The 13,647-nt window shown below is 41.6% G+C and overlaps 1 protein-coding gene across 2 annotated transcripts in view; it reads left to right on the top strand.

The window, feature by feature from the left end:
* Positions 1-13,647, top strand: part of TBC1D30 (TBC1 domain family member 30) — an 82,794-nt gene that overhangs the window by 36,095 nt on the left and 33,052 nt on the right. Inside the window, exons 1-5 of one of the 2 annotated variants that reach the window (XM_060112850.1) lie at positions 3,441-3,847; positions 7,108-7,169; positions 7,697-7,762; positions 10,204-10,329; positions 12,663-12,848. In XM_060112850.1, coding sequence (XP_059968833.1) covers positions 3,670-3,847; positions 7,108-7,169; positions 7,697-7,762; positions 10,204-10,329; positions 12,663-12,848 — 618 coding nt within the window. In that variant the 5' untranslated portion in view covers positions 3,441-3,669. Of the gene's footprint in view, positions 1-3,440; positions 3,848-7,107; positions 7,170-7,696; positions 7,763-10,203; positions 10,330-12,662; positions 12,849-13,647 lie in introns of those variants that run through there. The other variant, XM_060112849.1, reaches the window with a different exon arrangement.

Here is a 13,647-nt window from a genome sequence, read left to right as displayed (position 1 = left end):
CAAGGGACATCTTATTAAAATTAAGAGAAAGCCGAAGGAGAACAAACATGTACTGGAGCTATAAGCATCAGGCTGAATAAGTGTAGATTTCTGTACCTGAAATTGGTGTGAAATGTTGGGAAATCTAAGCCAAACAGTTCATCACAACCAGGTTCAATAATGATTTTATCTTCTAAAGTGATGAGGCAGACTACTGCCTGTTTCAAGGCATCTTTATCTCAGTCAGGTGGGCATAACTGAATAGCTTCTATATCCCTATCAGCTGGCTTTACTTTTGCAGATGACAAATGTGATTTTAACAGATTTTTCTATGTGAAATGTGTATTTCATGCTTAGTGTTATATCATTTCTGACATTGTCCTCAAATTCTGAGGGCAATTCACAAAGTCCAGAATGTGCTGATTACAAAATAAGTGTGCCAGAGTCCAGAATGTGCTGATTACAAAATAAGTGTGCCAGAGTCATGTGAAGGACTTCTTTTTTAGTTCTTTAAGAATATCATTAGAAATGCATTTTTAAAAAAGTTAATACTTCCAATCAATAGCAGCCATTGTTTTTTAAAAATTTATTTATTTATATGTAAGTATAGTTGATTTACAATGTTGTATTAGTTTCTGGTGTACAACAAAGTAATTCAGTTATATATATATACATATTCTTTTTCATATTCTTTTCTATTATGGTTTATTACAGGATATTGATTATAGTTCCCTGTGCTATACAGTAGGACCTTATTGTTTATCTGTTTTATATATAATAGTTTGTATCTGCTAATCCCAAACTCCTAATTTATCCCTCCCCACCTCCTTTTCCCTTTGGTAACCATAAGTTTGTTTTCTGTGTCTGTGAGTCTGTTTCTGTTTCATAAATAAGTTCATAAGTTCATTTGTGTCATGTTAGATTCCACATATAAATGATATCATATGATATTTGTCTTTCTCTTTCTGACTTATTTCACTTAGTATGATAATCTGTAGGTCCATCCATGTTGCTGCAAATGGCAAAAATTTCATTCTTTTTTATGGGTGAATAGTATTCCATTGTATATATGTCACATCTTCTTTATCCATTCATCTGTCGATTAGCAGTCATTGTTTTTGATGCTCAAAGTGTTCCATCTTTGGCCAATAGGATCCTATTTGTGTGGCTCTCATGTCTTTTTGACATGACCCTAGTAGTCTTGGAGCACATCCTTCCTTCCTGAATTCATCAATATATTTCAGGCTCATCTTGTACTTTTTCTGGCCCAGAAATGGAATCAGTTGCACCTCAAAGGAGCCCTGGTTCCTTTTCGTGGGGAACGGTTTTTAGAGACCACATCCTGAGTGCTGGGGGTGTTCACTGCTGCTGGGTTGTCCTTAGTTCTAAACCTATTCAGTGGCTTTATATGTATTTTTGAAAAGAAAAAAGATGAGTTCATACTATTATTTCCATTTAAAATATACTATTGCAGGATTAAAAAAACTTAATTTCTTTGGTTGCACACTTATATTTTCTGTTACACTGAAAACATCTTGGTTTCTTTTGACCTTAACATATTTATTTATTTTTTCATTAAGAAAACACGTAGGCTTTAATATTCGAGTAAGTAAGAAATTCCCAGAAAATATCATATAACTGCTTAGTTAACATACCAAAAAAAGTTCAACTGCAGTACTAATAAAAAAGGCCAATAAAAACAACAAAATGACAGTTTTCTTTATCAAAGCAGCAAGTGTTTAAATGATATTACTGAGAGCTGTTGAAGATGGAGGATGAAAAGGTGTCAATCAGAGACTAAACTGGTACAATCCTTTAAGATTTAATTTAGCAATATATGTCATATAGATGATTATGCCTTTAGATCCAATAACCCCACTGTGGAAATTCATTTTAGGTGTTCAAAAATCTAGTAAAGCTTAGTCAACAAAGATATCCATCACAACATTACTTAGTGAAACATTTAAAATCACCCCAAATTAGCAGACTGATTATGATGTTAACATAATTATTTATTTAGGTTATCCTATAGTGTACATAATTAAGAAATAACACCAATATTATTATTTTTAAATTTTTTTTATTTTTTATTTTTTTGCGGTACGTGGGCCTCTCACTGTTATGGCCTCTCCTGCTGCGGAGCACAGGCTCTGGATGCGCAGGCCCAGCGGCCACAGCTCACGGGCCCAGCTGCTCTGCAGCATGTGGGACCTTCCCAGACCGGGTCGTGAACCCGTGTCCCCTGCATCGGCAGGCAGGCAGACTCTCAACCACCGCGCCACCAGGGAAGCCCAACAGCAATATTATTAATAACAGTAATGCTACTGAATGACATTTAAGATTTCTTGGCAGCTCTTTTTGCCCTTGGAGTCTATACCACCATTGATATACAGGCATAACACTACATAACACTGTGTTCTTATGCCATCAACAGGATTTCTAGTTAGGTTCATTTGTTTCCATTCATTTTCAAATTTTAGGGTTTTCTTTTTGCTTGACTTATTAATATTATTAATATAAGATGTTATTCCAGAGTCAAAACTACATAAGCCACATCTAGAGAAATCTGTTTTCTATTCCTCTCTCTTGTACACTGTTCCCTTCCACATACTTTTTAGTTTTTTTAATCCATCTGGTGTTCCTTCTCTAAATATTAGCATATACAAATATCTTTGTATTTCCCTCCATATGCTTTCCTTTCTTATGACTTATTCATCTTTATGATTAATATCCATTGGTGAATGTCGTAATGTCGTAGTTTAAGAATGATTTTTTAAAAAGTAATTATCACTAACCATTCTGCCTACTGAAGTCTCTGGCTGGAGAGACGGGGGAAGCACTTAAAAAAAAACAACCCTGCTTTTAATGAAACACTTTTATCTTGAAGTCTGCTCTTCCAAAAGAAACAACCATTATTATAATAATAATTATATTATAGAATTAATTAATGTACAAAGTATATATTAATAGTAATATATAATAATAATAATTTTAACGTGCTTCCTATGCCTAAGATGCCAAGAAAAAGAGTTTAACACAATTTGGGATGAAGCTGGTGCTTCACCTTCCACCAATGTTCCCGCCGCGCTGGTAGATTCTTCCTGCGGTCTGTTGACCGACTCTTGCAAGGCTGCTCCGATGAGGTGGGCACTTGCATCTCGCTGGCGTTCTGCACCTGAGACTCCCTCCCTTTGGTGCTCCCTCCTGCACCTCCCAGATCTTGGGAGAAGCACGGAAATCTCTGTCACTGCTTCTGGTCCCCAGGCGCAGTTGCTCAGCCGCCCTCTCCCGGGCTCCGGGTCTCTGCGGCTGCCCAGCGCAGGTGTCGCGAGCGGGTGGGGCGCTCGGGAGCTAAGGCAGCCCCGCCTGCGCACGGTGATGCCGGGATTGGGGGCGGGAGCGTTGCCTCCGTCTCCGCGCGCTCGCTCGCTCCCGCCCTCCTCCCCGCCCCAAGTCCTCTCCTGCCTCAGCCTTGCAGGCTCCGCACTGCAGATCCCTGCCGGCCGCCCCGCGCTTGGTGGTTCCCGCGGTGCTCCGCAGGGTCCCTTGACCCCCGAGCGCTCTTGCTGCTTTCGAGAGACCCTTGACTAACCGGTCTTGCCGAGCCCCACGCGCGCGAAGCCGCTGCTCCGGCGGGACAGCGAGGACCCAGGCGGACGGCGGCCGCACGGGAGCCCAGGGCGCTCTCGGATGCGGCAGGACAAGCTGACCGGTTCCCTTAGGCGCGGAGGGAGATGCCTGAAGCGGCAGGGCGGTGGCAGCGGCGGCGGCAGCGGCGGCGGCGTGGGCACCATCCTGAGCAATGTGCTCAAGAAACGCAGCTGCATTTCCCGGACCGCGCCCCGGCTGCTCTGCACCCTGGAGCCGGGTGAGGAACCGGGGCGGCAGATGGGGCACTGGAAAGTAGCGTGGCGCCCCCGGAGCTGGTGCCTCTGCCTCAGCCGAACTCCGCGTAGGCCAGGGAACACCCGCCGGCCGCCCGGTGCTGGGTACCGCTGCTGGGTACCGCTGCTGGGCGCAGGCGGGGCTGGGTCGGCCTGGGAGGGAATAGCGCGGACCGAGGCCTGGGCGGGGGCAGCGGCCTCCCACGGCGCGGAGGACCGGCTGTTCCCGCCGGCTGCCCGCGCGCCCCCATCCCACGGCCTGTGCGCGGTCCAGCCCTGCATGTGCCGGGAGCTGCTGGCGAGCGATGCGCTCGGTCTTCTCCGAGTGGTGGGAAAGTGTTGGCGGCTACCCGGGCTATCAGAGGCCGAGCAACCAGTTGTGCTTCGGACCCACAAGAAGCCACACCTTGAAAGAGGTGTGTGAGGCAGGAGAAAGGCACAGGTCTGATGCTTGGCGTCAGAGAAGGAGGCAGTGACCGCGAAAGAAAAAATCGGGTGCATTTTCTTGACGGTCCCTGCTTCGTGAGTGCCGGGATCGTCTCACCTGGAGCCTCTAATTTGTGTGTCCGGGTGGAGAGCGGGCAGGAAACACTCCTGCAAAGTAGAGATTCTTTCTATAGGTAAAGACTGAGAGTTCTCCTGGCTGTGCTAGGCTAGGCCCTTTCTGCTGTCAGCCTGTGTTTACACATCCCTGCTTCTCCAGGCTGCATAACTCCGCGCTTGCTCCACCATCCGGCATCCCTCCGCAGGGTTTTATGAGCCCGCCCTGGCGCGCGGGCCCCTGGGCATAAGGCTTTCTGGCTAGGGGTGGCCGCAGAGGGAGCCGGCTGTACTCGTACCCGTGCGTAGCGCACACTTGTCCCCGGAGTGGCACCAGCTGGCTTCCAGGTGGGTTTGCCCTCCCCCAACCCCACCCCATCCCGCCTCCCAGCGCCTTTGGGGACCTGCTGTCCTGAGGCTGCAGGGGAGAATCTGTCGAGGCACTGAGCCCCAAAGGGTGGAACGCGTCGCTGCCTTTCCGAACCTCGTGGTTTCTTTGTTTTTCTCCCCAAGGAAGTGTCTAGTTGCAGAGACTGTAGTAGTTATTCACCGTCTTCCTTTAGCCTTAAAAAAAGAAACCTCCTTCTCACGTTAAAAGTGTTTTGTATTTCTGAATCCGGAACAGCCAATGATTACCAGATGAAACATAAACCTTCTCCCCTCCCTTATTCAATTAGAAGAAAAGAGGTGGAAATGACCTGATTTCAGCTTTTGCCTGCAGGCAGCGAATGATCAATTCCAGTTAAATCCTGTGACTCATTTTTGATAGTGAGAAAATAGTTGTGATTTTGACTAACCCCAGCCGGGTTACAGCTCGGCAAGGCGATTGGCATCGTGCCCAGCAGGTACTTCTGAAAAAGTCAAGGGAGCGTATTCGGTCATACATGCAAGGAATCCGAGGCTTTTAGGTCGGTTGAAATAGGAGCGTGGGACCGAATTTCCTGGTCTTTGTTATAATAAAGCAAACGTCATGACTATACGCTCCTCCATTCAGCACCCTGTGTCTGGACAGCAACCTCACAAAGAGGTCCGTTTTATCGTGTCTTAAATCATGCGCGCCAGGTGGAGGCACTCTTGTGGTCTTTGTATCATTGCGCTGCACTGAGGCAGGACTTAATTTAAACCATCTCAGAGAATTGGGAATCCGTCGGGGTACTTAATATACCTTCGAAGAAGGAAATCTTATCAATCTAGGCAGAGTATGGTTTTGGCCCTGAAGCTCTGAAGAGAATGATCAGGGCATTGATTGGATGCCTGGGATTCTCTATCACACACAGCTTGACTTTAGAAATCTAGGACCCAACTCATGTATACACAGTATTCTTCTAGGACTCCGAGAAGGACATCTTCATACTGTCACGGGCTTGGGCAAATCAGACACATCTCTTTTCAGCTTCTTGACTCCATATATGTTTTTACAAAGACACCCGCATAGCACAGAGAGATCAGCTCGGTGCTTTGTGACCACCTAGAGGGGTGGGATAGGGAGGGTGGGAGGGAGGGAGACGCAAGAGGGAAGAGATATGAGGATATATGTATATGTATAGCTGATTCACTTTGTTATACAGTAGAAACTAACACAACATTGTAAAGCAATTATACTCCAGTAAAGATGTTAAAAAATTGTCATGGAATTTCACCTCAATAATAAAAAAGCCCAATATGAATATAGCGTATAATCTTTATATATTCTCCTATTTATTTACTTCTATTCCATAGATTTGGGATTTGAGTCAAAGAAGTTTAAAGTTGTAGATAACTTGGAATTAGAATTCAGTTATATTTTTAGCTTGGAGCCTATAATCAAACGTATAAACTTATCTTTAATGAATAAGTCTATCATGACAGAATTTAAAAATACATGAAAATCGCTAAATAGTCTTGTTAAAATGGATTATTCCACAAGTGGGAAGGCAGTGACATTATTTTTATAACTTTTGATATTTCACTGAAGTTTCCTTAATAGACTTAGTCCATGCAAGTGTCCTAGAAAACAAATTTTGTAAGTAGAGAATTCTCTTCCTAAGTTTCATAAATATTAATTATACTGTGCTAAGTGATTTACAGTTAATTATTGCAACAACTAACTGAGATAGACGTTATCCTCATTTTTTTTTTTTGCTGTACGCGGGCCTCTCACTGCTGTGGCCTCTCCCGTTGTGGAGCACAGGCTCCGGACACACAGGCTCCGCGGCCATGGCTCGCGGGCCCAGCCGCTCCGCGGCATGTGGGATCTTCCGGGATCGGGGCACAAACCCGTGTCCCCTGCATCGGCAGGCGGACCCTCAACCACTGCGCCACCAGGGAAGCCCCATTATCCTCATTTTAAGGATAAAGAATTGAGACTGAGACAGGTTAAATAATTTGTTTGACTCTAGGAACCAAAGGTGAATTAAAGTGTGCATGACTCCAAGCCTGTGGTGTCATTGTTTTGTTTTTGCACTACTCCAGACAGCGGTAGAACCACCATTCTATGTGATAAGCTTCATTCTATTACCATAGGACATTTTTCTATCTTAATAATCAGTATTCTTTTTCTTTTAACAAAATTGACTACGATTTAGTAAAAATAAATGTTTTAAAAATTTTATGATTTTTAAATTTTTAAATTCTTTTAAAAAAGAATCAGGTTAATTTTTACTTTTTATTTTTGATGTAACATATTTTTCCCCAAATAACAGTTATTTATGTATTTTTCTTTTAGGAGTTGACACAAAGTTGAAGTTCACTCTTGAGCCATCTTTAGGTCAAAATGGTTTTCAGCAGGTAATTTTATTTTTGGTTTTGAAAATACCTTTATTTTGGGGTACCTACAGGGTACACTGAGGTATATTCTCAAAGTGGGAAGATTAACATGTGCTTGGATATGCCTAAGAAGATGAGTCAGTTTTAAAAATTATAGATAAAATAACTTGTGAAGCTGTAAGTGACTTGGAGTTATACTTGCAGTGAAAAATTTTGCACTTTCTTTTAATGGTTCAAGTGTGAAAAAAATTTAAAAACCAAATGCTGTTATTCCAAATCTGTAACGCATGTTTTGATTTCAGAGTTCCCAGCCTTTGTGTGTGTACTGCAATTGGATCACGGGTCTGTTAAGGGTACCTAAGTGGGGGACCTTGGGGCAGTCATAGCCCTTAGACCAGTCATATCTGGCTGAAGGAAGCTCTGAATGTTTACCCCAGTGTTCTGTATAAATTTTATCATGCTCTATGAACGTCAGGATGGGGAAAAGTTGAAAAGTGCTTAATCAGGTCAATATTATCACTTTGACAGCTTTCCTTCTTTGTTTCTAGTGGTATGATGCGCTCAAAGCAGTTGCCAGACTATCAACAGGAATACCAAAGGAATGGAGGAGAAAGGTGAGGTGGATTTGTATGGCTAAAATACAAAAGGACCATCACTCTGTCCCTCTTGAAAGTGTCTGGAATGTCAAAAAGGATATTCTAGATTTAGTAACTTGAAATCTGTCTCTTTTCATTATTCATTAATTCAGTAAGTATTTAATGATTATTCTATGCCAGGTACTGTTCTGCAGGGTAATGGGGATACAGCAGTGGAAAAAAAAACAGCAGACCAAAATTTTTGTCCTCATGGACTTTACAATGCATATAATATAGAGTATTTCAGATGATGCTAAGTGCCATGCATAAAAATAAAGCAGAGAAAGGAATAAAGAGAGAGGGGAGTGGAGGTAAGGAGGTAGCATTTTAAATGGCAAGGTGACATTTGAATAGGGCCCTTAAAGAGGTGAGCCATTGACCACGTAGCTACCTGGTGGGAGAGTACTCCAAACAGGAAACACCCTCAGGTGAGAGCATCAGTGAGGAGTATGCAAGCAAAAGCAAGAGGTCAGTGTGGCTGAAGCACAGTGAATAAAAGGGAAAGCAATGGGGGTCATAGAGGTAATGTGATGACCTTAGGGGAATGGCAGATCATATAGGACCTTACAGGTCATAGTAGGACTTTTGCCCAGTGTGCGATGAGAAGCATTGGGAAGTTTTGAGGAGGAGAATAACATGATATGACTTATATTTTAAATGGACCACTCTGGCTACTAACCTGAGAATATGAAGGACAAGGACAGCAGCGGAGAGACCAGTAGGAGACGTGAGATAATTCAGGCAAGAGATGGATCAGGGTTGTGGTAGTGTAGCTGGAGAGAAGGGGTCAGATTCTAGATATATTTTGAAGGCTGGGTTGACTTGAATTCCTACTGGATTGAATAAAAAGTGTAAGAGGGATATCAGTGACTTCAAGATTGACCTGAGCTACTGGAAGGGTAGAGTTACTATTTTCCCAGAGAGGGGACAAGCAGGTGTGTGTGTTTGTGTGTATGTCTGTATAGTTGGGGTGGCGGTGGATTAGACAGTTGGTTTTGGATATGTTAAGGTTGAGATGCCTATTAGATGTCCAAGTTGAAGATGTCAAGTGAGCATTTTGACATATGATCCTGATGCTTAAGAGAGAAGTATGGCTGGAGATATTAATCAGTGTTATTCCTGCTAAATTATGTTCAAATACCAAAACTTGAATTGCCATCTTATTAATTCATAAACGTAGTCTTTGTTTCCTTTTTAAAAAAATTTTATTGAAGTATAGTTGATTTTCAATGTTGTGTTTTTACTGCTGTACAGCAAAGAGAATCAGTTATACATATATATACACTCTTTTTTATATTCTTTTCCATTATGCTTTATCACAGAATATTGAATATAGTTCCCTGTGCTATACAGTAGGACCTTGTTGTTTATCCGTTCTATATATAATAGCTTGCATCTACTAATCCCAAACTCCTAATCTATCCTTCCCCCACCCCCTTCCTTTGTGGCAGCCACAATTCCCATTCCTTTTTTTAAATTTAATTTTTATTATATATTGGGGTATAGTTAATTTACAATGCTGTGTTAGCTTCAGGTGTACAGCAAAGTGATTCTGTTATACATATACATATAGCCATTCCATTTCAGATTCTTTTCCCATATAGGTCGCCACAGAATATTCAGTAGAGTTCTTTGTGCTATACAGTAGATCCTTATTGATTATCTATTTTTTATATAGTAGTGTGTATATGTTAATCCCAAACTCCTAATTTATCCCCCCACCCCACATTTCCCCTTTGGTAACTGTAAGTTTGTTTTCGAAGTTTGGGAGTCTCTTTCTGTTTTGTAAATAAGTTCATTTGTATTATAAACCAGGTCTTAATACTCCTAGAATTTGAACATTTTGGTTCCTCAAAATGCACATTAAAAATAGCATTATGAAACAGCTTTTCCAGATAAGGTAATGAAAGGCCTAAAAATATCCAGTGATTCCTTTAAAAAGTTATTCATTATAGGAACCCATCTGTCAGTTTTTTGTGTGTGTGAGAGAGGGATGATTTAAAGGCAGAAGCCACTTTATGGTAAAAACAGGCCCATACTCCACGGATGACCAGGGAGCTCTTACCCAAGCATAGAGCGCCATCCAGAGCCAAGTATAACAAGCTCATAAGCTAATTTAGCTATTCCAATGAACTGAAATAAAATTTGAAATGTTTTCGTTTTCTTAACAGTATCCCTAATGGCTGGATCATTGCTTGTAGGATCTCAACAATATTAACTGAAAGAATAAATGAAAGCCCCTAATTGGTACAGTTTAGTACAGCAGACTTTTCAGTGAGGTTCTTAGAGTTTTCTACATGTAGGCTATATCTGTTCTAGTAACAGCTCTCATTTTCTTATTGGATGCAATCATTATTTCCTGATAAAGAAAGATGAAATTATGTATTTTACATTAGCATTCTTTTTTATTAATATTTTAGGTTTGGTTGACCTTGGCAGATCAGTATTTGCACAGTATAGCCATTGATTGGGACAAAACCATGCGCTTCACTTTCAATGAAAGGAGTAATCCTGATGATGACTCGATGGGAATTCAGATAGTCAAGGTAATGTCCCTAAGTTTGGCTTATTGTCCTAACTTAGAAGAAAGATTCTAAGAGCCAGATGTTTCCTGGACAGAGGATCAAGCCTTATGGACTGAATGTCCGTGTATTTCCTGCTTCCTAATTTCATTAGTTAACAGCTTTTTTTTTTTTTTTTGCGGTACGCGGGCCTCTTACTGTTGTGGTCCCTCCCGTCGTGGAGCACAGCCTCTGGACGCGCAGGCCCAGCGGCCACAGCCCACAGGCCCAGCCGCTCTGCGGCACACGGGATCCTCCCGGACCGGGGCACGAACTCGCGTCCCCTGCATCGGCAGGTGGACTCCAACCACTGCGCCACCAGGGAAGCCCAGTTAACAGCTTTTTAACGGGGAACTTGATGATGCCTTTTCCTCATAAATTTGTATGTTGCTAGTAAGAAGAAAATGTTTCCATTTATATTCAACTTATTTATTTTGCTCACATGATAGGAAATCGAAATTCCTTTTCTCTTTAGCATGGGTCAGTGCTTTTAACTGGATTTTAATGTAAAAGTCACTGAGAAATTTAAAGTTAAATCTATTTCATATTAGAATAATTGGGCACTTATTAGAATTTTGATAATTTCTTAACTGTCATTTTACGAAGATAGTTAGATTGACTGATAGGTTTACTTTAAACCAGATGGTCAAATGCTCAAGCCAGCTGTGGTTCACCTACCTGGATTATTACAGTTGATTAGAGCCTGGCACCGAAAGCCAAGGATGCTGATTTGATTTAATCCCATTATTATTCTCTTACATAAGCCTCTAGCACATGCTTTTTACTTTATATGAGTACATTACGTGTGATGCTAAACTGAGGTTTTAAAAGGAAAGTTGTTTCATCTAAATTTCGGTCACCAGAAGTTGGCTAATGTTTTGGCAGATTTGAAGATATGTTTTTCAGGAGGAGGTCCTAACTAAAAGGAGCTATTTTCTCATCTAACTTGGTCTGTTTCAAGCATATAATATAAAAAAGGAACTTTTATATTGTATGCTTGAAAAGCCTTTGCGTTGTCCACATTTGAGCTGTTTATTTGGAATTTAGGTATATGTTTCCCGGAGATGAAGTATTCCATATTTGAAATATTTTCTTTCTATTTAAGTTGTGAATTTAGGCAATGCACATTTTATAACAATCATGTTATTAAGAGAATTTTTTTTCTCATTGAAATGAATGATATGTCAGTAAAATGACTTCAGCTCCTGAAAATCATAGTCTCTGTTTGGTAATTAAATTATAGATATTACCCTCATTAAATATTAAAGTACAGTAAATGTTTCTGCCTCTTTTATACAAATTTATAAAACAACTTGGAGAAAATGGTTTTTCTGTCTCTTTGTAGTACCGGTTACATTTTTTTATTCTTTTCATTTTGCTCCTTAATACTATTTGGAGTTTTGATAGCTAAATATTATATCATTTTTTGTAGAAAGAAATAATGTTAGCATCTATCATACATGTGTTAAAATGACTTGTTTTATTTGAGATGTATGATTAAAATAAACTGTCAATGTATTTGGAATTATAATGCAGTATTAATTCTGAGTCCCTTTTTGTGTTAACTCTGGAAATACCTGTGGTAGAAAGTTTGCCTGACTGAAATTCCTCTTGAAAATGCCTCAGCATATTAGAAAACTAAAAAAAAAAAAAGTTTTGGTCCATATGTTTAAGTTGCATATACATTTTTTTTTTTTTTTTTGCGGTACACGGGCCTCTCACTGTTGTGGCCTCTCCCGTTGAGGAGCACAGGCTCTGGACGCGCAGGCTCAGCAGCCATGGCTCACGGGCCCAGCCACTCCGCGGCATGTGGGATCTTCCCGGACTGGGGCATGAACCCGTGTCCCCTGCATCGGCAGGTGGACTCTCAACCACTGCGCCACCAGGGAAGCCCTGCATATACATTTTTGAAAACTAAAATCCATGTTGATACTCTGACTCTACTTAATGCTGAGGCAGAGAAAAAACTAAAGTTTTTTTTTTTTTAGAGAGCTTAAGGAGGTATTTTATTTTTATTTTTTTATTTTATTTTTATTTTTTTATTTTTTTTATTATTATTTTTTTTTTTGCGGTATGCGGGCCTCTCACTGTTGTGGCCTCCCCCGTTGCGGAGCACAGGCTCCGGACGCGCAGGCTCCGGACGCGCAGGCTCAGCGGCCATGGCTCACGGGCCCAGCCGCTCCGCGGCATATGGGATCCTCCCAGACCGGGGCACGAACCCGTATCCCCTGCATTGGCAGGCGGACTCTCAACCACTTGCGCCACCAGGGAGGCCCTAAGGAGGTATTTTAAAAAATGTTGTTTCCCTCTCATTTTAGGATCTTCACCGCACAGGCTGCAGTTCTTACTGTGGCCAGGAGGCTGAGCAGGACAGGGTTGTGTTGAAGCGGGTTCTGCTGGCCTATGCCCGATGGAACAAGAATGTCGGGTATTGCCAAGGCTTTAACATCCTGGCTGCGCTAATTCTGGAAGTGGTGGAAGGCAACGAAGGCGATGCTCTGAAAGTGAGTATCAGGCTCTGAAGAAGGCAACTAAAATTCTTCAGAGAGTGAAATACTGGAACTATAATTTCTCTTCCCTGGTGCTCCACCTCCTTCCAGGGTATTGACTACACCTTTCTTATTATCCATGATACCATTTCTCCCAGGTTAAAGCCTAGTCACATGACAGACTTATGTAGCTGCCTAATTTGAGGAGAATGATTATGCTTTTAGTCTCACTTATGAGACATCATATTTTTTCAAATTTTATTTTATTTTATTCTTTTAACATCTTTATTGGAGTATAATTGCTTTACAATGGTGTGTTAGTTTCTGCTTTATAACAAAGTGAATCAGCTATACATATACATATATCCCCATATCTCCTCCCTCTTGTATCTCCCTCCCACCCTCCCTATCCCACACCTCTAGGTGGTCACAAAGCACCGAGCTGATCTCCCTGTGCTATGTGGCTGCTTCCCACTAGCTAGCTATTTTACGTTTGGTAGTGTATACATGTCCATGCCACTCTCTCACTTTGTCCCAGCTCACCCTTCCCACTCCCCGTGTCCTCAAGTCCATTCTCTACATCTGCGTCTTTATTCCTTTCCTGCTCCTAGGTTCTACAGAACCATTTTTTTTTAATTCCACGTATATGTGTTAGCATACAGTATTTGTTTTTCTCTTTCTGACTTACTTCACTCTGTATGACAAACTCTAGGTCCATCCACCTCACTACGATAACTCAATTTCATTTCCTTTTAGAGACATCATATTTAAAGCAAGCTGAATACTAACTGTATTGATTATCCAGTGATGCCTA

The sequence above is a fragment of the Mesoplodon densirostris genome, chromosome 11 (genome assembly GCF_025265405.1).
Source record: "Mesoplodon densirostris isolate mMesDen1 chromosome 11, mMesDen1 primary haplotype, whole genome shotgun sequence".
NCBI lineage: Eukaryota > Metazoa > Chordata > Mammalia > Artiodactyla > Ziphiidae > Mesoplodon > Mesoplodon densirostris.
Note: the sequence above shows the minus strand (reverse complement) of the source record. Positions and strands in the feature narration are given on the sequence as shown.